The sequence below is a fragment of the Spermophilus citellus genome (assembly GCF_964194105.1).
Source record: "Spermophilus citellus genome assembly, chromosome: 4".
NCBI classification, from domain to species: Eukaryota; Metazoa; Chordata; class Mammalia; order Rodentia; family Sciuridae; genus Spermophilus; species Spermophilus citellus.
This window is the reverse complement of record NC_138185.1, coordinates 112,787,621-112,810,881: the sequence shown is the minus strand read 5'-3', so window position 1 is coordinate 112,810,881 and position 23,261 is coordinate 112,787,621. Positions and strand designations below refer to the sequence as shown.

General features: G+C 56.4%; 1 protein-coding gene across 2 annotated transcripts in view; it reads left to right on the top strand.

Annotated features, from left to right (window-relative positions):
- The first annotated feature begins 832 nt into the window (after positions 1-832).
- CORO2B (coronin 2B) overlaps positions 833-23,261 on the top strand; it is a 137,977-nt gene continuing 115,548 nt past the window's right edge. Inside the window, exon 1 of one of the 2 annotated variants that reach the window (XM_081293118.1) lies at positions 833-1,460. In XM_081293118.1, coding sequence (XP_081149244.1) covers positions 1,446-1,460 — 15 coding nt within the window. In that variant the 5' untranslated portion in view covers positions 833-1,445. The remainder of the gene's footprint in view (positions 1,461-23,261) is intronic. The other variant, XM_081293117.1, reaches the window with a different exon arrangement.

Sequence of the window (23,261 nt, the reverse complement as noted above, 5' to 3'; positions counted from 1 at the left end):
CATCACTCTATTATCTTCTATTACCATTGCTCTAGTATGGACTTGGTCTCGGTGAAGGCAGGCCCCTCCCAGCACCCTCCTCACTGCACGTGCTCACATAATGTGGCCATCGAGGTCCCTGTGAACTGCTGGGTAGAATAGCGAGGGGCAGCCCTTTGGCTTGCCAGGGGGAGGGGAGATAGAGGCAAGGCTGACGTCCCCTGCCTCACGCAGCCCACTCCTTCCCTCCTCACTGCCAGCGGGCTCACTATCTGCCCAAACTGATTCTGCCCAGGTACTCAGGAGGGAGACTTCTTCCTCAAGACTTGGCAAGGTCACCCTCCGGTTGGTGACTGCCCGTCAAATCCCTGCAGCAGCTCCAGGGTACTGGTGGCTGGGTCAGGATTCCCTCTCTACAGACTCACCTGTGGGTGCCCCAAGCAGCGCGGCCCTCCAGAGTACTGCAGACTCCCCTGGGCAGGGCCCGTCCAGTCCCTAAAATTCAGCTTTTATTACCAGGGTTCCTTAGGGAACTTGCGACGAAGTTGAGAGAGGGCGCCAGGAGAGACGGCTTGGGCTGGCACGGTCATGTGCGCCTTTACGAGTCACTTCCCACTCTGGTCCTTTGTAAAATTGACCACGATGGCCTTGGATCGAGCTAACTGCTGCAGGAATTAGATTCAAAGATTTGCTTACACGGTCCGTCTGGCGACTGTGTGCGACAGTGGGCGCGGGGGTCTGCACGCTGCAGGGTGCTGGCAGGGTCGGGGCGGGCGGCCGCCACGCCCCTCACCCGCCGCGCCTAGCTCCCGGCCCCGGGGCAGACTTTTCGGACCTGCAGGGGGCGAGCCCGACTGTCTTCGCGGCCCGCGCGCGGCGCCTTGGCCGTCCAGCTTGTGACTTCACCAGCGTCCCCGAGCCAACCGGGCACCCGAGAGCCGGGTCGCCGCCCACTCCCCTAGCTGGCAGGTGCCAGGAGCCGCCCTCGCCAGCCGCGCTGTGTCGCGGGCCCTAAGGGGTTAAGCCGCGGGCCTGGGCGCCTGCCCCGAGATCCACAGTGCCCGGCGGCGGGCGACCGAGCCGGGAAGCGCGGGGCCGGCGGCAGCGGGCTGCGCTTCCTCCGCCTCTCCCTCCGCCTCCTCCTTTGTAGCGAGTTCCCGGCCCCTCTTCCTCCCCGCCCCCAACCCGGGCCCTCTCCCTCGCCGCCTTTCTTCCTGCCTCGCCTTCCTGCGGCGAAGGAGGCTCATCTATTATAAATGCACAGTCGGGGCTGACATCAGCGACGAGCGGCAGCTGAGCGCGGACGAGCGGTCCCTGCACGCTGCCAGCCCGGAGCTCGGGCCCCAGCTCGGCGGACCGCCGGCGGGGTGCGGGGAGCGCGCTGAGAGCTGCCTGGCAGCGCGGGACCCTTCCCGCCGCCGCCCCCGCACGCCGCGCCCGCGCCCGCACTGCCGCCGACTTTCTGCATGACTGTCACAAAGGTAAGTGCAGATCGCTTGCCGCGCCCGGGACCCGCAGGCGCTGCAGCCCCCAAGCAAGGGCTGCGCTGGGCGCGGGTGTGGGCGTGGGGAGTGGGCGGCGGGGCCGGGAAGGTGCGGCGCGCGCCTCACTTGCTCCCCCAGTAGTCGCTGGAGTCGCTCAGCCCGAGGACTGCGGAGGTAGGGGGAGGATGCCGCTTTGGCAGCCCTTGTGATTTGGACAACATCCCTCAGCTCCCGGCCCAGCCCCGAGACTGCATTTTTAACCCTTGTTTAGGATGCTGCATTTTTAACCCCTGGAGAGCCTTGTGGAGCTGCCGGCTCCCTGATGTCCCTCAGTAGAGCCCGCCGGCAGGAGCGTCGCTGGCAGAGACTGGGGTGAAAAGTGGTGTAGGAATGGTCTTGCCACCCTGAGTGGCCCGTGGAGAGGAAGCCCCACCCCACCTGCCGGCCTCTGCCCCCATCCCAGGAGGCCTGCCCCACTGCAAGGCCATCCTCTGACCAAGGCGCTGCCCTGTCCCCCCAGTAACTGCCAGTGGCGGGGAAGCTCAGGCTGTGGGCAGCTGGACGATACAGGGAGGGAGTGTGTCAGGGAAGGGGAAAGTGGATACCCTGGCAGCCCCCATGTTTGAAGAGGATTCTCAGGACTTGCATGGGACCTAGGTTTATTGGAGAACTTTGGGGGCTTCCTGGTGTAGGGAGGATAAAGCAGTTGGGGCAGTGAAAAGTGCCCAGGGTTAAGCCATCAGGGGAGACCCCAGCTCAGCTCTACCCCAGATCCTTTGGGTGACCTTGGGGGGGGGGGTTCTACTTTGGGCCTCAGTTTCCTCTTGTGTAATGTGAGAATCATGAGTCCTGGGGGTGTGACAGGCAGTTGGAGACAGAGAGATCAGGGTGTGAACCCACACTTTCCAAAAGGTTCTGTCAGGGTACAGAGCTCACAGTTTGGCTTTGGTCTTGGTCTTGGCCTTGGGTTTAGTGATCCATGCACCAAGGCCAGACTCCATCTTTTTCGGCTGTTTAGCTGGCCTTCGCCACTGGGGAGTCCAAGAGTAAAGCCAGGCAGGCAGTCTGCTTGTGACCGGAGCAGTGGGGCCAGATTGCAGGCCAGGGGTACAGGCAATGGGGAGGGGCAGTTCTGCTCCTTCTTATAAGCTAGAGGCTACCCAGGCTCTCATGAAATCTATCATGGGACAGTATGCTTGCTCAGGGTGCTTGGGCTCAACTCCAGACTTTGCCATTGTCCCTGGTTCTGAGACTTGGGAGCATTGTAGGAAGATACACTTGAAGGCCAAGGGGCTACTTCAGCTCCGGCTGCTTCTGGTGGCACTGTTGTAACCCACAGGGGATAGGATGCTTAGTTTTTTGAAATGATACAAATGTTGTTCAGCTGGACTAGATTATTGTCATCAAGATTATTAATGCCAAAGATGCTAGAGGGCGAGGGCAGAAGAGTAAAGAATGGGCCTGGATAGAGAAATAACAGATGTGAGCATTGTAATAACAATACAGAGGGTTGGTTTGGCACTTCTTGTGTCTCTTTATGTACTTGAATTCACACAGCCTTCCTTCCCAGAAGGCTTGCAACAGAGGCGTGCTCAGCTCCCTTTAGCTGAGGAAGAAGGTGAAGCTCAGAGAGGTGAAGTGACTTGCCTAAGTCACCCAGCAAGTAGGGTTTGCTCTCAGGTCTGTCTCAATCTATAGCCAGTGATCTTCCCATTGCTCTGCACTGTTGAGCACCCGGGGATTGGGGGACTTTCACAGTGGAGGGGCACTGCTTGGAGGCCTGAACCCTAGGCAGGAATGGGACAGGAGTCCATGAAGGTGGCTCGGTTGCCTGATAAGCCACTGGCAGACCGGGCTTCTTTGCCTCCAGGGATTATTCACTAACCACCCTGTGCCCAGCCCCCAGCAAGCCTTCCCAGTCTCTCACCTCTGCTCCAACCAGTGTGGCCTGAGATTAAGCCTGCTCAGAGGATTAATGAAAATCCCCACCACCGATTAACCCTGTCTTCTCCCCCAGTGCCGAGCCTTCACAGACCAGCAGTGCTCCTGTGGGGCACGGAGAGGGGGAGAGGGCAGGAGCCACACAGGTGAGGACCTGGGGACCTCCTGCTGCCTGCCAGCCCTGCTGGAAGGACTACTCCCCCTTGGGTTAGGAGAGTTCACCAGCCCCTCAAGCTAGAAGGCCTGGCCTCTAGTCCTGAATCTGCCACCTACAGGCTGTGCAATCGTGGATCAGTCACTTCTGCCCTTGGCCATCTGTAGATGCAGGAACGGGTTCTGGTGACCTCTAGGCCCCTGGGCTGAGCTTTGGAATGGCTTCAGCTCTGGTGAAGTCATCTCCCATGGAAATCAGGGTTTGTTGTTGTCTGGGGTGATCTGATCCCCTGGCAGGTATGGAGGAGAACCCTAAAAGGAGTGTGGAGGTGGTAGGTAGGCGGTGCAGGGTCCCCCTGCCCCTTTGTGTCAGACCGCAGTGCAGATTGCAGCAGCGAAGAGCTCTGAGAGGCCTGGAAAGCAGAGAAGACGAAAACAGGAGAAGTGGCTAGATCTTCAGCAGCACCTCTCTCTTCTAAGCACACTTAGTGCCCTTCCTTGTGAAAGACACGGAAAACCTGGAGGGACGCTGTCCTGGAGGGATTTCTGCCTTGACTAGCGTTAGGAATGCAGCCATGCTGGTCTCTGGACTGTGGCCTTCTACCCTGATGACATTTTCCTGGTCATGATGTTTGAAACTCTTTTTTTGGTCTGGATTTTAGTCAGCTTCCTTCATTTCCTTATGGAAGGAGAAGAAGAATGGAAGCAAAAAGAAGGAAGAGCAGAGGGAAGAAGCAGATGTAGTTTCCCAGGCCACAAACCTCCACCACAGGAGGTCAAGGGTACACCCCCTCCCTGTTTTGGTCCATGGTGCTTCCGGGGGGTGGGGGGGAGGGGGGGGCAAGTCAGGGATGAGGAATGAAGGATGCTTCCGGTGACTAGCAGCTCCTGGTGATTTTGCTCGTGCCTGCATTTTTTACAATTTTTTTATCTCTTCCATCTCAGTCACATGCCAATTGAGCCATGCTTCCCAACTTTGAAATATGTTTCTAAACTACTGTCCACTGGAATAGCAGAGACCGGCGTGCACTAGGATTTTTGTGTGTAAAGTGCAGGTTACCAGGCTGTAGGACCAACCTGCGAGCTGGGATGCAGGACTTTGTACCCTTGTTTGCTGCTCAGAGTTCCTTTGGAGTGGTTTCCTGGCTGTTGACTGTGATGTAACCAGGGGTGGGGCTTCTAGGTAAGGAAGGTGGCTTACAGCAAACAGGTGCCCCTCTTCTCAGGTTGTGCCATGATAGGTTAGATGCTAGCGAGCTAAGTGCTAGTCCAGGAGCAAAGTGTCCTGAAGGAACAGGAGAAGGCATGTGGGCATGGAGAAGACCTCAGATGCCAGCCTCCTCCTCCCCACCAAGCAGTCGATTCCAGCTGCCCCCAGCCCCGCTGTCCTGCAGGCTCAGCATGCTGTTGGGATCCTGGCTCCTGCTGAAAGTGAATGGGTCAAGGATGGTGTTGTCCTGTCCAGCCTGAGTTTAGCAAAGACCACATGGCCCCAGGGCACCTGTAGAATCACTCACAGGGGAATAGAATGTTGGAGAAGTCAAACTGTCCAGCCCTTTCCCCGGGAAATGAGGGAACTGAGATCCTGGGAGTGGACGTCACTCATTGCGTATAGTCACCCAGCAGGTTTGAGGCTGAAGGGGCCAGAACTGGATCCTGGACCCCCAGTTGGTGCTCTGTCTGCCTGACTGCCCCATGAAGGGGACCCGAGCAGGAAGCCTGAGCAGGCACAGGTGTTTGAGGTCTATTCCAGTTACCCCTGGGTGTCCCCTCTGCCGGGCTGCTGATCGGGACTTCTTCCCTGGAGAAGCATCAGGGAGTAGGCAAGGGGACAGAGGTGCCCTTGCTACACCCAGCATCAGGAGGGTGAAGGGGGATCGCAAGGCCCCTGCCTCCAATTCCCTGACCCACATTCTACTCTACGTGGAGATGCCTGGACTCCCAGTTCCACTTCCCAGTCTTCGTTCCTGTCTGGCTCTTAACTGGGAAAAGGGGAAGAGCTAGCGGGTCGCAGAGCCTTGGATCAATGGCACAGAGGTACCAGCTCCCAGACTCAGCTCCCAGACTGGGGCTGGGAGGGTCTCTGCCACCCCTGCTCATGGCTCCCCATGCCTCCTCCTTCTTCTCAGTTCTTCTCTCAAGGATCTGGGATTCTGGTGCTGGAAATGCGTGGCTGGCAGTGATTCCTTGGTTCAGCCAGCCCTCTTGGAACACCTGCGTGGGGCCAGGTCCTGTGTTGGGCATTAGGGACAAGAACTCAAGCCACAGATTCTGCCATCTGGGGCCTTAAAGGAGAAGGAGATGATGGGGAGGTGCCAGAGCCCTGAGCCAGGAGTCTCAAGGTCTAGGGATTCCAAGCCAGCCATGGCCTGCCTCGCCCAGGTGCTGTCCTGCTGGGTCAATGCAGGCTCCTTCTGCCTTCCTGTCTGTCCCTCTCCACCATGAGACCCACTGTCCTGAAAAGCTGTCACTTTGTTCCTGATGGTGCCCAGAGGTCCTGTGTCTCCCTTGCCCTGAGACATTGTCCCCGGGCACCTATGACAGCTCTCAGAGGCATCTGGGAGGATTGTGCAGACTTGAACTTGGCTGGTTGGGACCACGCTGGCGGGACCAATGGTTGGCAGCCTTAGTCCTGGCGGCTCCATGTGGAGTGAGTTTTTCCACTGCTGGGGGCTGGCTAGCTGGAGCAGACGCCGCCCCAGCCAGCACCGGGCAGTGTCTCAGCTCCTGGCCTAGGAGCAGTGCAGAGTTGGGTTTGGATATGCCTGGCCACAGGACTTGTCTGGTGTCCAGGAGAGGAGAGAATATGCAGATCCCTGTGTGCCCAGCCTGCCTCCTTCCCTCTGTGAGCAGCTCCTTGAGTTCCCTGTCCCTGCCCCTGGACCCCATGGCTCAGGCCCAGGCCCCTGAGCAGCCTGCAGCTTGGGAAGCTTGGAGCAGCTGTCAGAGGCAGGCCCTGCCAGGGAAGGACAGATGCAAATCCAGTGGCTTCCACATGAAAAGAGGCTGTTCAGAATGAGCCTTTCCTTTGTGGGCCTGGAGTGTGGGACCAGCTGCTAAGGAGGCAGGAGGGGGCAGAGGAGTGGGGAGCGGGGGAGTGGCTGCCACCCGGCCCTACCTCCCCCTCCCCCTTCCCCTCCCCCTCTCCCTCGCCCCTGCAGAGGCCCCTGGAAGGACTTTGTAATTGCTTTCTGGCTGGCACCCCCTTCCAATTAATTAAGGAAGCCCTGGGAGGCTCTCAGGTTTGCCCAGGCCCTCCATTTACAGAGTACCCACCCGGGTGCACCAAATCTTTCAGTGCGAGGGGGACCGTCCCCTCTCTGCTGATGAATAAACAGAGCCTCCACTGGGGGAGAGATGACTGCACCCTAGTTGCAGAGCTGACGTGGGTCAAAGGTGGGATGTACCCCGGATCTTCTGACCTGGAGCCAGAACTGTTTCAATCCCCTCATCCAGGTCCCCCTCCCAGGAAGACGGATTCTCAGGCCCACAGTAGTGACAGTTAGGTGCACTCTGCTTCTCCCACCCCGAGGTGTCCGGGTGTCTGCATCTCTGCCAGCGAGCCTGTGCTGGTCATAGGTTGGTGGCCTATAGGGGTGACAACCGTGGATGTCTTGCTCAGACTTGCCTGTCCCCTTGCTGGAGCGGGGAACCACAGAAGCGACCAGAGGAATGGTACTGGGCAGGGTGGGGAGTGTCCTGCATAGGGGGTGTGACGTTGAGCTGTCAGGCAGGGCAGCCAGCCCCCACCCTGCCCCCACAAACAAGGTGTCACAGAGGCAGGCCACCTTCCCCATTTCCGTAAAGCCGGCTTTGTGGAGAGAATGCAGGTCTTGGACCCAGGCCTGTGGTCCTTACCAGAAGCAGCCTGGTCTCTCCAGTGATCCCCTGATGATGAAAGGGTGCCATGGCTAAGATTGCAGGCTTTGGAGTCAGACAGATGGCGCGTTATCATTTACTTGCTCTGTGTTCCTGGGCAAGTTGCCTAACCTCTCTGAACATCTATTTCCCCATCTATTAGTTGGAGATTGGTAATGGGAGCACTTAAAAGGATTATCATTAAGACTACGGAGCTGATCCACAGGAGGCATTCACCAGAGGCCTGCAGGCAGGGCTAGCTGTTAATAGAGCGGGAAGGCAGGTCTAATGGGTGTCAGGGGGCTACAAATGAATAGTTCAGAGAGGCCTGGGTCCAGACCAGCCTCCAATGATGGAGGGGGACGGGGAGGGGCCGACGTAGTCAGGGGCACTCAGAGTGGCTTTTAAGCTGAGTCATGAAGGAGGAGGAGGAGGTGGCAGGTGAAAGAAGGGGCACCAAGGAGGGTAACAGGTAGGCCATGGGGTGCACAGATGTCTGGAGTCAAAAATCAACTTACCGCAATGACCTCCTGCATGCCAGGCAGTGAAGGGTGTGTGTCACATGTGTGAGCTCACGTGACCCTCAGGCAGCATCACGGCTTCGGTTACCATTATTATCTCCACTTTACCAATGAGGAAACAGGCACAGAGAGGCCAAGTAACCTGCACAAGCTCACCCAGTAAGGCAGAATGGAGGCTGGCCCACAAGTGGGCCTCCTCTCTCCAGCACCCTTTCCATCCCCGCCCCTGATGCTCGGTGGCTGAAGCCTGGGCTGCTTCTTCAAAACCAGGCAAGGGGGCTGTGGATGTGCCAGACACCATTGCCCGGCTCTCTGCCTCTCCCAGCCTCCTGGACTGAACAGGGAGGCCCCGGGGCCTTCCTGGCTCTTGGGCAGCAGGGAGAGGTTGTTAATTTTTCCAAAAGGAAAACTGCTCTGGCAGGAAAATTTCCACCTTATATTTTTAGTGGCTTCAGTCACGACCATTTTTTTTCTTTGAATCTTTCTTCTTAGCTCAACTAGGCCTTGGCCTTTACAGTGAAACTATAGGAATAGTCGTGTGTTTGTGTGCCTGTGTGTGATATTAAAAGGCCACTGGTCTGCAGTTTACCTTCCGCCCTAGAGAGCTCAGAGGAGGCGGCTGTTTTAGGCAGGATTCACGCCAGGGGCTTGAATGGCCAGAGTCAGTGCTAACTCCAGAGGTCCCTGGGGTCCAGGCCTGCGCATCTGTCCATAGCACTTCACACTGTGGAAATGTGAGAACGGCTCCAATCTTCATTTAGATGAGCTCGTTAAATACAAATGTCTCACTGGGCAGTTCCCAGACCTTTACCAGGCGCTGGGGGCCTGGCAGACGATATTGATCACCCTGGAGGGCTCGTCGGGATGTAGCCCAGTGCTTTCCTAGCACATGTGGGGCCCCCGTACCCCAGCATCAATCCCAGTACCAAAGAAAAGAAAAGTAATAGTAACAAAAGTAGAAGCAGCTAATGATTTCAGGGCACTCAGGTTATGTCATGCATATAAAAAGTGTTTTATGGGCTGGGGACATAACTCAAGTGGTAGAGAGCTTGCGTAGATAATGTGGGGTCTTGGATTCAACCTCCAATACTTAAAAACAGTGTTTCCTATTATTAATTTATTGAATCTTCATGAGAACCCGTGAGGTCGATGCTATTATCAGTCCCCTTTCCACAGTGGCAGAAACAGGCCAGGAAAAGGGAGGGAGGTGACTAACTTACCAGTCACGCAGCTGGTCAGAGGCTAGACCTGCCTCCCAGGCTCTGTGTCTTGCTGCTCCGTCATGGTCAGGGCAGGGGACTTAGAGGCAGAAGTCGGAGGTCCTACCCTTGTCTTCACTCTTTCCTGTGTGACCTTGAGTTAGTTACTGAACATCTCTGAGTCCGTTTTCTTGTAGGGCTCAATCTTACTAGGCGCTATAGTGTGTCAGTAATATGGAAAATAAGGCACTTATAGATGTCGTGGAAGGGGAGAGTTTATTGTCATGTCCAATTTGTGCCTTGCTCTTCCCCTTCCCCCTGCCCGTGCTTCCTGGCCTTCAGATTTAGGCGGTTCCCTCCTGTAGCTAGCCCACTTCTCCCCTGCTGTAGTCCTGACTTTAATTGAATTGATTCATATTCTGTGGGTGGAAAAGTTCGTCTCTTCCAACAGCCTCTTCTGCGTTTACTCTGTCAAGCCAGCTCGCTACAGATGAGAGTTGCTGTTCTTCTCTTCCTGTTCTGTCTCTTTTGGCTGTTTTAATATGTTTGAGACAGATAATCTGACTCTAAAAATTTGGTGTCCTGCTTTTATTTGAAAAGTAGCCCAATAAAGCAGTGAAACGTGGATGGGTCCCAGCTCACCGTGGAGGGCGGGAAGATGGGTCCCAGGGCACGTGCTGAGGTCTGCAGCCCAGTGGTCACTTGACCTTGACCTTTGTTGCAGGTCTATCTCGAGGCCCCAGGGCTCAGACATGCTTTTCTTCTGGGTTTAGGGAAAGGAATATCCTCTAGTAGCCTAAGGCATGAGCAGCACTTACACACCTTGCATTTGATTTTTTAACTAATAGCTTTATGTTCCGGAAGCTCATGGAATTTCCAGAACAGAAAGGAAGGTGATAGTAGATGAAAACAAAGGGATTTAATTCCTGCATTTTTTTTTCCAAGCTCAGGAAGAAAATGCCATCTTGCCACCCGGCTGACCTCCTGGTGAAAGATCAGTTTGCAGGAATGTACGGGGAAATTTGGGATTCTGAAAATTCTGGAATTGTGGGGAAGGGGATTTCTGCCTACCTGAGGGACCATCCCATAACTTTTCATTATCACAAATCTCTCTTCGGAAGGCCCTGGGGTAGTGGTCATGTCCAGGCGCAAACTCACATTGCTGTGGCTTGAGGCTGGTCAGGGTCTGACTCGTTCTGCTCAGCGGGCCCTTCCACGATCTGGTCCGTGTGAGTTTTTCAGTCCTGGGAGCTCCTGGAAGGCCCAGTGTCCAGTGTCCCCAGCCAGCAGGTAGCAGCCTCGCTTGTTATGTTGTTGGCTGATTAATTCCTGAGTGTGATCCATGGCCCCCGAGCTGTGAGCTTGCTGAGGTCAGGGCTTGTGTCTGATTCCTTCTCGGTGCCTCTCATAGTGCCCACCACGGGGCCTGTTAGAGACCTCGAGGACCAGACATACAAGATTCACCAGGATTTGGGGCAAACCTAACATCCTGGCCAGATGCTTGAGCTAAATCCTTAATTTAATCGATCCATGGACTGCTTGAGCCAGAGGATCTCTAAAGATGTATCGTGGACTCCAGCATCCTGCAGAGGAGACCATGGAAGCCCAGAAACTTTGCTAGGGAGGGACAGTGAGCTGTGGTTCAGTGGGGACCAGGGCTCCCCTCTCCCATGTGAACGGTGGGCTTGGGTTGAGTGGTTTGAGCTCAGTGGGTTTTTTTAGGCCTGATGTTGGCAGGCCCAGGACTGATTGGAAAGTGGAGAGTGGAGGAAAGTTCCAGAAAGGAGACTTGGAAAACTTAACCTAGATAGGAGAAGGCTCTGAGTGATCAACTGTGCCCTGCCTGAAGTCTGGTGCTGGCAGAGGCAGAGAGAGGAGGAGTAACTCCTGAGTTCTTCCCATTCAGTCACCAGGCTGTGATTACTGACTGAGGTCTGGCAGCCACCAGTCTATGTGCCAGGATGCCACCGTGGCCTCTGCAGTGACCCGTGCCCCAGCCCTCCCTCCTGGATGCCAGCCTACTGGCACACGGGACTGCCTCTTTTGTTTCTGAAACCCTGTGAAGGACGGCTGGGTTGGGAGCCTGGGTTGCTGAGAGCTTTCCCGGGCCGGCCCTCACCGTGTGCTTCAGAAGCCACTTGGCCAAGTCTTCCCTGGAACTCTGGCCTGGAGGGAGGAAGAGAGCTGTGGTGGGAAAGAGGGGCAGTCAGGAGCCATAAACGAAGCCGCCCCTGGAGGGGCCTCGAAGAACCGGGACGGAGAAGGAGCGGGGAGCTGCAGGCTGTGCACACCCCACTTTACAAAAAGCAGGAGGCTCAGCACCATGGTTATCTCACATGATGGCCCCCCAACTCTGCTGTCGTACCCACTTTTCAGGTGGGAAAGCTGAGCCGCAAGGAGGATGGGATGGGAAGAGGGGAGACCTGACCCTGGTTTGTCTGGCTGGACAGCTGCCTGGACATGCAGAAGCTGAGTGATCCACGGGCCAGGGGTGGTGGTGGCAGATGGTCTGTGTGGTTGCTTTTTTTCTAGAATGTCCTCCCAGTCTGCCAGTCTGGAGCCCACTGGAGAATTCAGTTCCCGTGTGCCTTTTGCATGTTGTTACCATATAACCCCCTGGAGGGGGTAATGCCTGAGGAGGCTGTCACTGGCTGGGTTGGGCCTGCGTGAGCGAGGGCCCCGAGCGGCAGTGTGGCTGGTGGGCCGTTCTAGGTGAGAGCAGAGCTGGGAGCTGCTGGGCTGGAGGGAGTGGGGAGGTGGGGGACACAGGGCCAGAGAGCCGGGCAGGGGCCTGGGAACCTGAGGATCCAAGCCAGGGCACTTGAGCCGCATCCTGTGGTCGTGCTGGGGGGCCTGAGAGGAGTTCTAAGCAAATATCATGGTCCTCTCTGCACTTGGGAAGCACACCCTGGCTCACATTGCCCTCGAGGCCGGGAGGTGATGGACACTCACAGGGCTGCGTGTAGTGAGGTGGGGGAGGGTCTCCAGGCCCCCTTCCATGTCCATGTTTACAAAAAGCATCTCCCTGTGTCCAGGCACTGAATGCTGCACAAGCCCCTCTCCCAGAAGGAGACGGCCCTGGCCAGACCCATTCCCTGGTACCAGCCGTTCCCAGCTGCCTGGGTTGCTGGGATGGTGGATCCAGGGGGTGAGCTGGGGTGGCGGGGAGGGGTGGTGGGCAGAGTGCCAGGAGGCTCCTTCTAGGGATGCTCCTTAGAGCCCGTAACAAGAGCTCTCGAGTGTGATTCCAGAAACTCCTAAATCCAGCCTTCACATTCCCTGTCTCTGTGATCTCAGGTTGGCCCCTTTCCCCTCTGGATGGAATCCGGTCTCCCCAACTGTCTTAGGGTAACATCACCTGGTCAGAGGCTGGGTGCAGAGCTGATCTGACACCCTGTGGTGGCCCAGCCTCTTCCCCCACCGCGTCCCACACCTGCAGCCCGTGGCTCTGAGCAGTGACCTCCGACCCTGGTGTATCCAGATTGCTGAGGCCCGTGAAGAGTTCCTGAAGCTTGCAGGTGGTAGGCTCAGGCTCCAGTCCTGCGCCAGCCTGTCCTGTGACTGAAGGGGGCTTTGTGGCCTCTCTCAGGCTCCCTGTGCGCTCCGGTGCCTTTGGCCTAAGTACCGGCCGCAGACACCCAGGAGGATCTTCTCAGGCTGCGTCTCTGTGCTGCCTCTGCCTCCTTCAGTGGAGGAGACCTTCTTGATGAAATTCTATCCCGTTCTGTTCTGTGGGGCGGGGTGTAGGACAAAGCAACTCGGGAGTGGCTTCATTAACGGTCATGTGTGTAGAAACTTATCAGGCTGACTGTGTAGGGTGAGGCACTGTCAGCACATAGTATGTGTTTTTACACCTTGATTAAAAACATAAATGGGACAGAGCGCCTTCCCAGCTTTCATGTATCCATTCCCTCTATAAATATTTGTTTGTGCTCCAGGCTGCTCAGGTGTATGCAGGACAAGGTGATATAGGTTTGGATACCGTCATGGGAACTCAGAAGTATAGAACCTTCAGTGGCTCCCCATTGCCCATGGTAATTTGCTGCATGCAGATACCCAGTGAGGTTTAAATGCCTGTCTCCAGGGCGGGATCATGTGCAGGAGACCTGCGTGGAGCTTGGTTCTACTATCACTGTTTTGAAGTTCCTTGTGGTTTTTGAAAAAGGGCTCCTGAAAATTATATAGGTGGTCCCTCTTGTCTCCTTTGGTCCATACAATAGAGGGAGAATCTCTGGAGGTGGGGCCAACACATCTGTATTCCTTTCTTTCTCAGTACTGGGGATTGAACTCAGGGGTGCTTTACCACTGAGCTACACCCCCAGCCCTTTTCATTTATTTTTGAGACAGGGTCTCATTAAGTTGCTGAGGCTGAGGCTGGCCTTGAACTTGTGGTCGTCCTGAGGAGCATCTGTATTTCTCAAAGCTCCCTTCTTGGAACAGCCAGGTCCAGAGGTGGCCCTAATCCTTGAACAGCTGCTGAAACAGAACCTAGAGCCTGGCTCTCTAGACATTGGAGCGATAAGGCCTGGTGCTTAGGTGGCAAGGGGCAGAGAGCCAGGAGGGACCTCAGGGAGAAGGAGGATCCTGCACCACGGGGCAGTGAAAGAAGTCTTCCTGGAGGAGGTGGTGCAAGAGCCATTCTGAGAAGGACGAGAGAGGAGAAGGGAAGAAGAGCCTTTTGAAAAGGGAGGGACTCGTGTGGAGGGAGGAACCTCAGTAGAGAGCCATGTGGCTGAGAAGGTGGGGTGGGGCTAGATTGGGAAGCACAGGAAATGACCGTCTGCGAATTGGAATCCTGACAGCCAAGGGGAGTTGTTTGAATGTTCTGGATCCAAGAACATGTACAGATACATGTACATGTAACTGTTTGAACAAATAAACAAGAGGGTAGTTTGGGGCGTCTCGGAGGTCTGCTCTCCATGTTGCTGTGGTTTGCAGCGAGACCTGTCCTGGAGGCTCTGCGCCTCTCCCGGTAGGCAGTGCCTGTCTGTGCAGGAGCCCAGTGTCCCCAGAGTGTGGTCTTGGGCAGCAGCGACTGAAGTGTCCCCAGGAATAGCAGACCTGGAGCAGACCATTTCCTCCCACTTCTAGGAACTCAGGCCGTGGGCGGGTTGGTAGGTGGGGGTGCTTCTGGCAGGAACCGAGCACGGCTCTCCAGGTCCCCCAGGGCAGCACGCCATCCCTGCTGTCGTGTTCCTGCACGGTCTGGTGGACACTGCTGTGGGGCCGGGTGGAGGTGTCTTGGGATAGAGGAGCCCCATTTCTGAATCACCAGCAACAGATCAAAAGCAAATCTGTTTGTTTGTGTCTCCTGAAATATTCATGCAGGAAGATGAGAAAGTCGCTCTGTTTATTGAACTCATCCTCCAGGGAAGACGCCAGAGGGAACAGGCCACTTCCCGTGCCTCAGAGCCAGTGGGGGGGGGGGGATTTCTCTGGGTTTGAAGTGTACTTTGCAGGAGGAAGGGGGTGGGATTTCTGGAGAGGTCAGAATGTCCTTTCACCCTCCTGCTCCAGTCCTGGGAAAACTTGATGCTTTCCTGAAATCTCAGCCTGGCTTCTATCCTGAGCTCTGCCTCTGACATGCTGTGTGACCTTGGGCACGTTGCTTAGCCTCTCAGGGTCTTTATTGCTAACTCTGAAAGTACAAAGTCATCAACCCAGTTCTGTCTGCCCCTTCATAGTATTAGGAGAGCCAGGTGAGCTAAGTGCCCCTGATGGCACTTGGGTCCAGACCAAGGGAGTCCGTCCTCCACCCAGGCCCTACCCTGCCTCAGGGGTTGGGCAGAGGGGCCCCTTCCCTCCTTCCTCCTTTAGCTAAGCCTTGGTGTCCCATGTCCCTGAGAATGCTGGCAGGATTTCCTCCCAGGAAGGGAACATGGTGTCCGGTTTCGTCCCCTGGGAGTCTCAGCCATGCAGTGCTTCCTCCTGACGGTGGGACGGCCTTGTCTTCAGATGTGAAGCTGTGGCTCCGCTCCCTGAGCCCTGGCCAGGCTGCAGATCACCTGCTGTCCCCACATAAGGCACTGGGATCCCACCCAGCCACCAGGGCTTCTCCCAGGGCCAGAGTTCTGTTCTCAGCTCCACGACGGGCCTGCTGTTCCGTTTCCCAGGGTGGGACTTGCACGTGGTCAGGTTAATAACAGTTGGTTTCATTAGAACAATCGGAACCTCCATGCACACTACCACCCATTAAGCACCTGCTCGTGCCAGGCACGGCTCTGAGTCAGGGATCCCAAGAGGCGGCGACTTCCCTAGCCTTTGAGGGGGTTATTCTGCCTGGGAGCTGGTGACTGGGTGGGGGGACTGCCTGTGCTCCATGGGGAACATGGGGAGGTCGACAGGCTCCTGGGAGGGGCTGAGGTTGTTGGACTTTGGATGGTACGATGGCCTTGGGGACAGGCTGGGGCTGAGGGAGCGGTTTGTGTGCAGGTGAGGGCCACAGTGCTTCTGGGGGGAACCTGAACCAGGAGGTTGGAGCGGTCAGGGCCCAGGCTGCAGAGGAGCTGGGTGGGCCGTGGTTGTGGTGGGTGCTGCTCGGGACAGTGGGTCACATCAGCAAAGAGCTGTGGGTGGGAGAGATGGGACCAAGGTGTTAGAGTCTGCACCCTGTGGTGATGATTCTAGGTGATGGGACAAAACAGAGCAAGTCCCTCCCCCAGCAGGCCCGGGAGGGTGGGGAGACAGCACTGAGCACAAATACGGTGACATCAGGTGGGGGCAGATGCCATTATGAAAAATGCATCTGGTGGGGGGCAGAGGGCAGGCGGATGGGCAGTTGTGATCGGGGGTGAGGGGACATGCGGCTGGCGTGGACCGAGGGGAGGAGTGGAGCCACGTGGAATCTGGGAAGAGCTTTTTGGCTGAGGGAGCAGCACTGAGAGCCTGGGAGGAGCCTGCCTGCCAGGAGGCCCTCATTAGGGGCCGTGTGCCGAGAGGGTCCGAAAGGAGGCTGAAGAGGAAGCTGGGTCCTGCCTCCCAGGAGGCTGGCACATACCAGCTGCTCACTGCTGTTTGTTGAGTGACTGAATGACTGCTCCAGGAGCTGTGGGAAGGAGTGCTAGGAGGAGGATGACTGGAGTCCTGGAGCCCAGCAGCCATGTTGAGCTGATGAGGGTCTGGGCCAGGCTGTGTGCAGGGGGAGAAGATACAGGAGTGAGAGGACAGGGATACCACAAAACAGCTAGGATTTCCCTGGAGCTCTTGGGAGAAGAACTGGGTCCATCAATCTTTGGGACTGGTTGGCTGGGCATTACCACAGAGGGACACCTCTCCTCTCCCATTGGTCATCAGAGCCAACCCAGCCACCTGGCCTGGGCCCAAGGAGCAAATCCAGATCCTCACAGGCTGCCTGCCCTCTTGAGGATGCTCCAAACTGGGCCGTGTCTCGATGCAGGGCCAGCGGGGTTCGGGGAAGTCCTCGGGGGCCGCCTTCCCCTGCCAGCCTCACCTCATTAGTATTTTGAGCAGAAGCATATTTATTTTTTTCCTGCAGGGAATTGGTGCCCTGCTCGTTTCAAATTGAGTAAAACCAAAGAGCAATTAAGAGGCACAGACTTCTCGGTCAAGGAGAAATGACACAGAGCCGTGGCTGTGCCTCCTGCCTGGCCGCTGGGCACGGCTTTTCCAGTCTGGCCTGGTTCTGGGGAGTGGAGGGGGAGACGCTAAGGGGTTTCAACCCACCAGTAACAAAGCACCGATGCTAAGGCTACACTCACCAGCGCTTCCCACGCCCAGGGACCATGCCCAGAGCCCCACGCACACCTGCTGCCACCCTTCCTGTGGCCCCAGAAGCACGAGGAGTTCGTATTCATTTTGAGAACGAGGAAACCGAGGTTCAGAGAGGCTAGGTAACAGGCCCCAGGTCACACAACTAGTGGACCAAGAGTGCACCGCGTCTGTCACGTCCCTGATTTTCTCCAGAGCCTGTGCCCTTAAGTACCTGACAATTTGCTTCTAGAAAGCGTTGCTTTTAGCCAATCACATCCCATTTTTGTTTCCCTCCCCTCAGAAAGAAAGAGAGGGAGCGGGAGAGGAAAGGCCTGACAAACAAACTCTGTTGCTATGGAACTCAGAGGTGTCGCCAGAGTCGCTGTGGTGAACCAGGACGGAGGGAGGGCACCGGCAAAGGTCCAGGCTGTGGCTGCCTCCCTGCTGTCCGCCCGGGCCTGCACCGTTGGACCCCTGGCCCTTGGCAGGCCTGCAGGCAGTTCCAGGGTCCTGTGATGGCCCGAGCTGGCCAGGTGGAAGCAGGGAGGGCTGGAGAGGAGATGGGGGTGTGACGCTTTGGAAATTGGGGAGTCCTGGAGGTGAGCCTGGGGGAGGAGGCCAGGTGACCCAGGTGACCCTGCGCTGCTCCAGGCCCCTCCCCCAACCCCTCACCTTCCTTGCTCCACAGGTTTGGGCTGCCTCAGAAAATCAGATCCCACAGAGGAGAGAACTAACTGGGTGCCTGCTGGTCTGCAGGCAGCTCTGGGAGGGAAGGAGTGGCCCCTGGGCCAGTGGAGTGTCATGGCTCCCAGAGACAGAGCAGGCCTGTCCTGGCCCAAGCATTGTTGATTCCATGGTGTTAACAACATTAAGCCCTCCTGGAACTGCCGAGTGTGTGTATGTGGGGGGCAGTGGCCAAGTCACCCCCTCGGCTCCCCTACCTTGCGCGGTGGTGAGTGAGCTTTGCTCATAGCGGCCTCCTGGAAAGCAGCTAATTCAAGGACAGCAGTCTGATTTTCTCTGCACAGTAGGTCTGCTTTCTGAAAAGGCCAGCCTCAGAGCCACCATGGGAACCTTAGTGGCCCAGGGAGGACAGTCCCTGAGCAAGGACCACTTGTCTCCAGGCCCCATTCTGTCCTGGAACCCACAGGCTGTCAGCAAGGCCCTGGGTGGCGGTCCTCTCTCCCCATTCTTTAACGCAAGAGCCAACTTCCTGCTCCTCCGCCCCTTCCCATCTCCCTGCTGTGCTCTTTTCTGGGTACCACAGGCTGAGCTTGTCTGTGTGGAGAGGTGGGGGTAGTGGCCATGCAGGAGCCTTGCTAAAGAAAGAGTCCTTCTGATCAGCACCTCGGAAGTCTGGGAGGGGGATTCTCTGGAGGGAGCTGGTGGGATGGGCTTGTGGCCCTGCCCTGGGAACAGGTCCCAGCTGGGCCAGGCTGCATGGGGAGCTGGGAGCAGTGGGGAGCTGCTGGCCAGTACTCCTGGAGCTGGTTACCCTGTTCTTTGGCTTCCTACTGCCCCAGGCCACTCAGCGGGACACTGGAGGCCTCCCCTCTCTAGCCACACCAGACACTGGTCTGCTTGCTGCCTCCACACTCAGCCTGTGCTTTTCGGTGCCCTTTGACTTGATCCGTACTTTCAAGACCAAGTCAAAACACCACCCCATCCAGGGTCCTTCTCTGGTCTCTTCCTCCCTGAACTCTGTCCTTCTGGTGTCACTGCTGGGATGACATCATTATGTCCACACATGCCTTGTCTCCCCTGCCAGAGGGTGAGCCTGTGCCCTGGGGGGAGATAAAGGGGTGCCCTAAAACCAGGCCTCTGGGGAAGGAGTGGAGAAAGCAAGGGCCCAAGGACGTGCCAGCGTGGGATGCCCCAGATCCCAGTGCTGCCCCTCAGTGCCTGGCCCTGCGGATGTTCCGTCAGGATGTTGCATGACGAGTTTGCCTGGGTAGAGGAGGTGTGTTCTGTGTGTGCAGCAGAGTTTCGATCATGTGACGTGCATTTGTTGGTACATTCATCAGAGGGTGCAGAGGAGCCTCCCCACCCTGTGGCGGAAGGGCCTGGGACAGCCATGGCAAGCTTGGGCTTCCATCTCCCCGCCCCCACCCTCCTCCAGCTGCACAGAGGCCGGGCTGCCTGGAAGCATTCTAAAGGAGGACAAATGCTCCCCAGGGCTCCCAGACCTCCTGCCCTGGAGAGACTCACCCTGGTGACCCTGTGACAGCCATGTGCCCTCCCAGGCTCTGCCCTCCCCTGGGAGACTGCCATATGCTTTCCGGATGTCCGGGTTTCATTATGCTCTGACTCAAAAATTCATCTTGTCTAATTGTGCTGGAGACCTGAGTGAATTCAGGCACTGCTAGCCAGGCTCCCTGGGCTCTGATCGCCATGGCAACCCAGGAAGCCTCCTAATGAACTGCCTCCTTGGAGACTCTCTAGGGGGGTCCTGCCGCCTGTCTTCATAAGGACTGCTTTTGTGGTCCCTGCTATTGAGCAAGGTCCTCTCCAGAGGGGGACTTCGACTGAAGAGAAGAGGGCATGCAGGCAGCCCCAGCATGTGGCCCCAGCATGAGGAGGGGAGGATGTTCACAGAGGATCCACAGCCTCTTCACTCGCCATGGGTTTCCTCAATAAACAAAACAAACAGCCCTTTAGCCATCACACACACACACACACACTCAGACTCACACACACACACTCACACACAAACGCACTCACACACACACACAAACACACTCAGACTCACACACACACAAACACACTCAGACTCACACACACACAAACATACACACACTCATACACACACTCACACACACACAAACACACACACACAAACACACTCAGACTCACACACACTCACACACAAACGCACTCACACACACACACTCAGACTCACACACACACACACTCACACACAAACGCACTCACACACACACACAAACACACTCAGACTCACACACACAAACATACACACACTCATACACACACTCACACACACACAAACACACACACAAACACACTCAGACTCACACACACTCAGACTCACACACACTCAGACTCACACACACACACACACACACTCACAAACGCACTCACACACACACAAACACACTCAGACTCACACACACACAAACATACACACACTCATACACACACTCACACACACTCATACACACACACACAAACACACTCAGACTCACACACACACACTCACACACAAACACACTCACACACACACACACTCAGACTCACACACACACACACTCACACACAAACGCACTCACACACACACAAACACACTCAGACTCACACACACAAACATACACACACTCATACACACACTCACACACACACAAACACACTCAGACTCACACACACTCAGACTCACACACACTCAGACTCACACACACACACACACACTCACACACAAACGCACTCACACACACACAAACACACTCAGACTCACACACACACAAACATACACACACTCATACACACACACACAAACACACACACACAAACACACTCAGACTCACACACACACACTCACACACAAACGCACTCACACACACACACACTCAGACTCACACACACACTCACACACACACAAACACACACACACACTCAGACTCACACACAAACATACACACACTCATACACACACTCATACACACACTCACACACACACAAACACACACACACAAACACACTCAGACTCACACAACTCAGACTCTCACACACACACAAACACACACTCACACACACACACACCAAATTCTAGGAGCTGAAGCTCTGCGTGTTTGGCCACTCTTCCTAAATTGCACAAGTTGCAGACCTCCTTGGAGGCTGGCTTCAGTGCCCCTTTCTCCAGGAAGCCTTCCTGGAATGCCTGTCTCTCTGCCAGCCCCTCCTGGGACCATGCTTGGCTGGTTCATGCCCCAAGGAGATTTTTCAGCACAGTCTGTCCAGGTGTGGACTCCGCTGGTACACACTGTGCTTCCTTCCCACCAGGTCACAGGCTCCCCCGCACAGGTAAGCCCCACACCCCCCGCGTCCTTTCTGGAGAGCCAGACTCGCTCCCCAGGTGCTCAGTCTGCAGGAGAAAGGGGTCTTTGCCAGCAGCCCCTCTCAGACCTCAGCCTCACCCCTGGGTCCAGGCCTGGATGCCTCCTTGTTGATGTGGCTCCTGAGGCCCCCAGGGACCCTGCTGCCTCCCACAACATGGTGATGGCAGGAGGTGGCTGCTGGAAGATAAAGGGGTGCCCTAAAACCAGGCCTCTGGGGAAGGAGTGGAGAAGACAAGGACCCAGGGACATGCCGGCAGTCAGTGGGGATGGCCCTGGTCCAGCCTCCCCTCCTGCTTCTGGGCCCCAGCCCTGCCCTTCAGGCCCCTGCCCTTCAGGCCTGCGGAGCTGCAGGAAGACCCTGCACAGTGGGAGCAGGTGGGCACGAGAGGCACACACCCAGCCATTCCCCAAGGCTGCCACTCCGCCTTCTTGGCTGTCCTGCCGATTTGGCTTCTAGAAATGGCCTGGAGAGAGAAAGGGTAGGGAGGAGGCTGTCTGTCTGACTTTTAATTAAAAGGGACAGGACACCTCCTGACGGGCATTCCTGTGGTGTGTGTGTCTCCACTGAGGGGCACCGGACAGTGAGCTGGTGTGTGGGCGAGGGTGGCCAACAGGCCAGGGCGGAGGCTGGGCTGTCTATCCAGAGACCGAGGCTCCTCCACACCCTTTGGTGTAGCCAGCATTTCCTGAGTGCCAGCTGAGCAAGCGCAGAGCCAGGCCCTGGGGGTGCAGGGGTAGATGAGATGTGGCCTTGGCCCCAGGGCTGCTGGGCAGGTGGGGTGATGTGGGGCGGGAGTCTGTGAGGTGGAGGGGCCTGTGGGTCATGCAGTCAGCCTCCCTGGATGGCCCGTGCCTCGGCTTTGGGTAGACACTGGGGATCACACAGTGAGTGCGGCAGCGGTCTCCACCGGTGAGGAGATCACAGTGAAGGACCGCGTGGGGTGGGTCAGGCAGGTCTGACTAGGACGCCAGCTCCGCACTGTGCAAGGAATGCTGGGGGAACAGGCACGCGGTGTGGACGGTGCAGGAGGAGCAGCTGCAGCTGTCTAGAGGAACCGGAAGGCTTGTCTGAGGTGGTGGCATTGACAGAGACCTGAAGGAGGACAGGTGACCAACGTAGAGGAACAGCAGATTGTGCAAAGGCCCCGGGAAGAGAACCAGGGGCTCTGGGGAATGGAAGGAGCTGAATGCAGCCAGCCTACTTGTGCGGTGACAGGGCTCAGGCCAGGGAGGGCCACCGTACTCTAACTCTCAGGGACCATGGACTTATCCTGCAGGAAACTGCTTGCTGGCTGTATGCAAGGGAGGGCCTCCAAATTTATGTTTTAAGACCGCTCTGCCTTGGGAGGCTGCGGCTCTCAACATCGGAGGATCACAAGTTTCAGGCCAGCTTGGACAACTTTGTGAGACCCTGGCTCAAAATAAAAAAACAAGAAGGGCTGGGGATGCAACTGAGTGGTAGAGTGCCTTCCACCTTCAGTCTCCATTACCGCAATAAATAAATTCATAACAAACATAATGAAAGAACACTCTGATCTGTGTTTTTTAGTGATAAATATAAGAACATTCTAAGTGTTCTTTGTAGTCACTCTTGTTGCTATAGAAGGGAACAGATGAGGGGCAGGAAGGATTTAGGATTGGGATATTTAGATCTGCCCAGATTGTAGATTGGCCTTGGACACACACACACACACACACACACACACACACACACATACACACACACTTTACTGAGATGCTCTGATTCACCTCAATAATGGAACATTTCTGCCACAAAGAGGGATGGTAAAAAAGGGTCTCTCTGTGTCCGTGAGCTCCTCCCTTATCATGTCCAGGCTAAACAGGTTCCAGTTGTAACTTCTGTGGTTCCCAGGACTCCACTGGGCCTCGCTGGTGGGATCCCGGTGGCTCTGCCTGCTCTGGGGTCTCCCTCCTGTTAGTGCCCCTCTGAGGTGGAGTGGTGGATACGAGGTATGACAGCCAGTATCATATTCTCTCCTGCAGGGTAGGAGGCTCCCTGGGACAAGCAGCGCCCACACTGTCCCCTTCTGTTGGAATGGCAGTGTTTGATGGAAGCACGCCGGTTTCCTGGGCAAAGAGGGACTGCTTGTACGAGTCTTGAAAGCACACATTGCTTTCACTTCTTGGCACCTGTGTCATTTTATTTTCTGGGAGATGTGCATCCCCTTGCCAAGAAACAGCCGCCACCTTAGATTAGCACCATCCATTTCCCCTGAGCAGGAAGGTGTCAGAGAGCCCTCTGCCCCAGCACAGGGTTGTCAGGGTCTGTTGGGATGTTGAGGGACGGGGTTAGGGAGGACAGAGGGGAGGGAGAAGTGGGCAGGC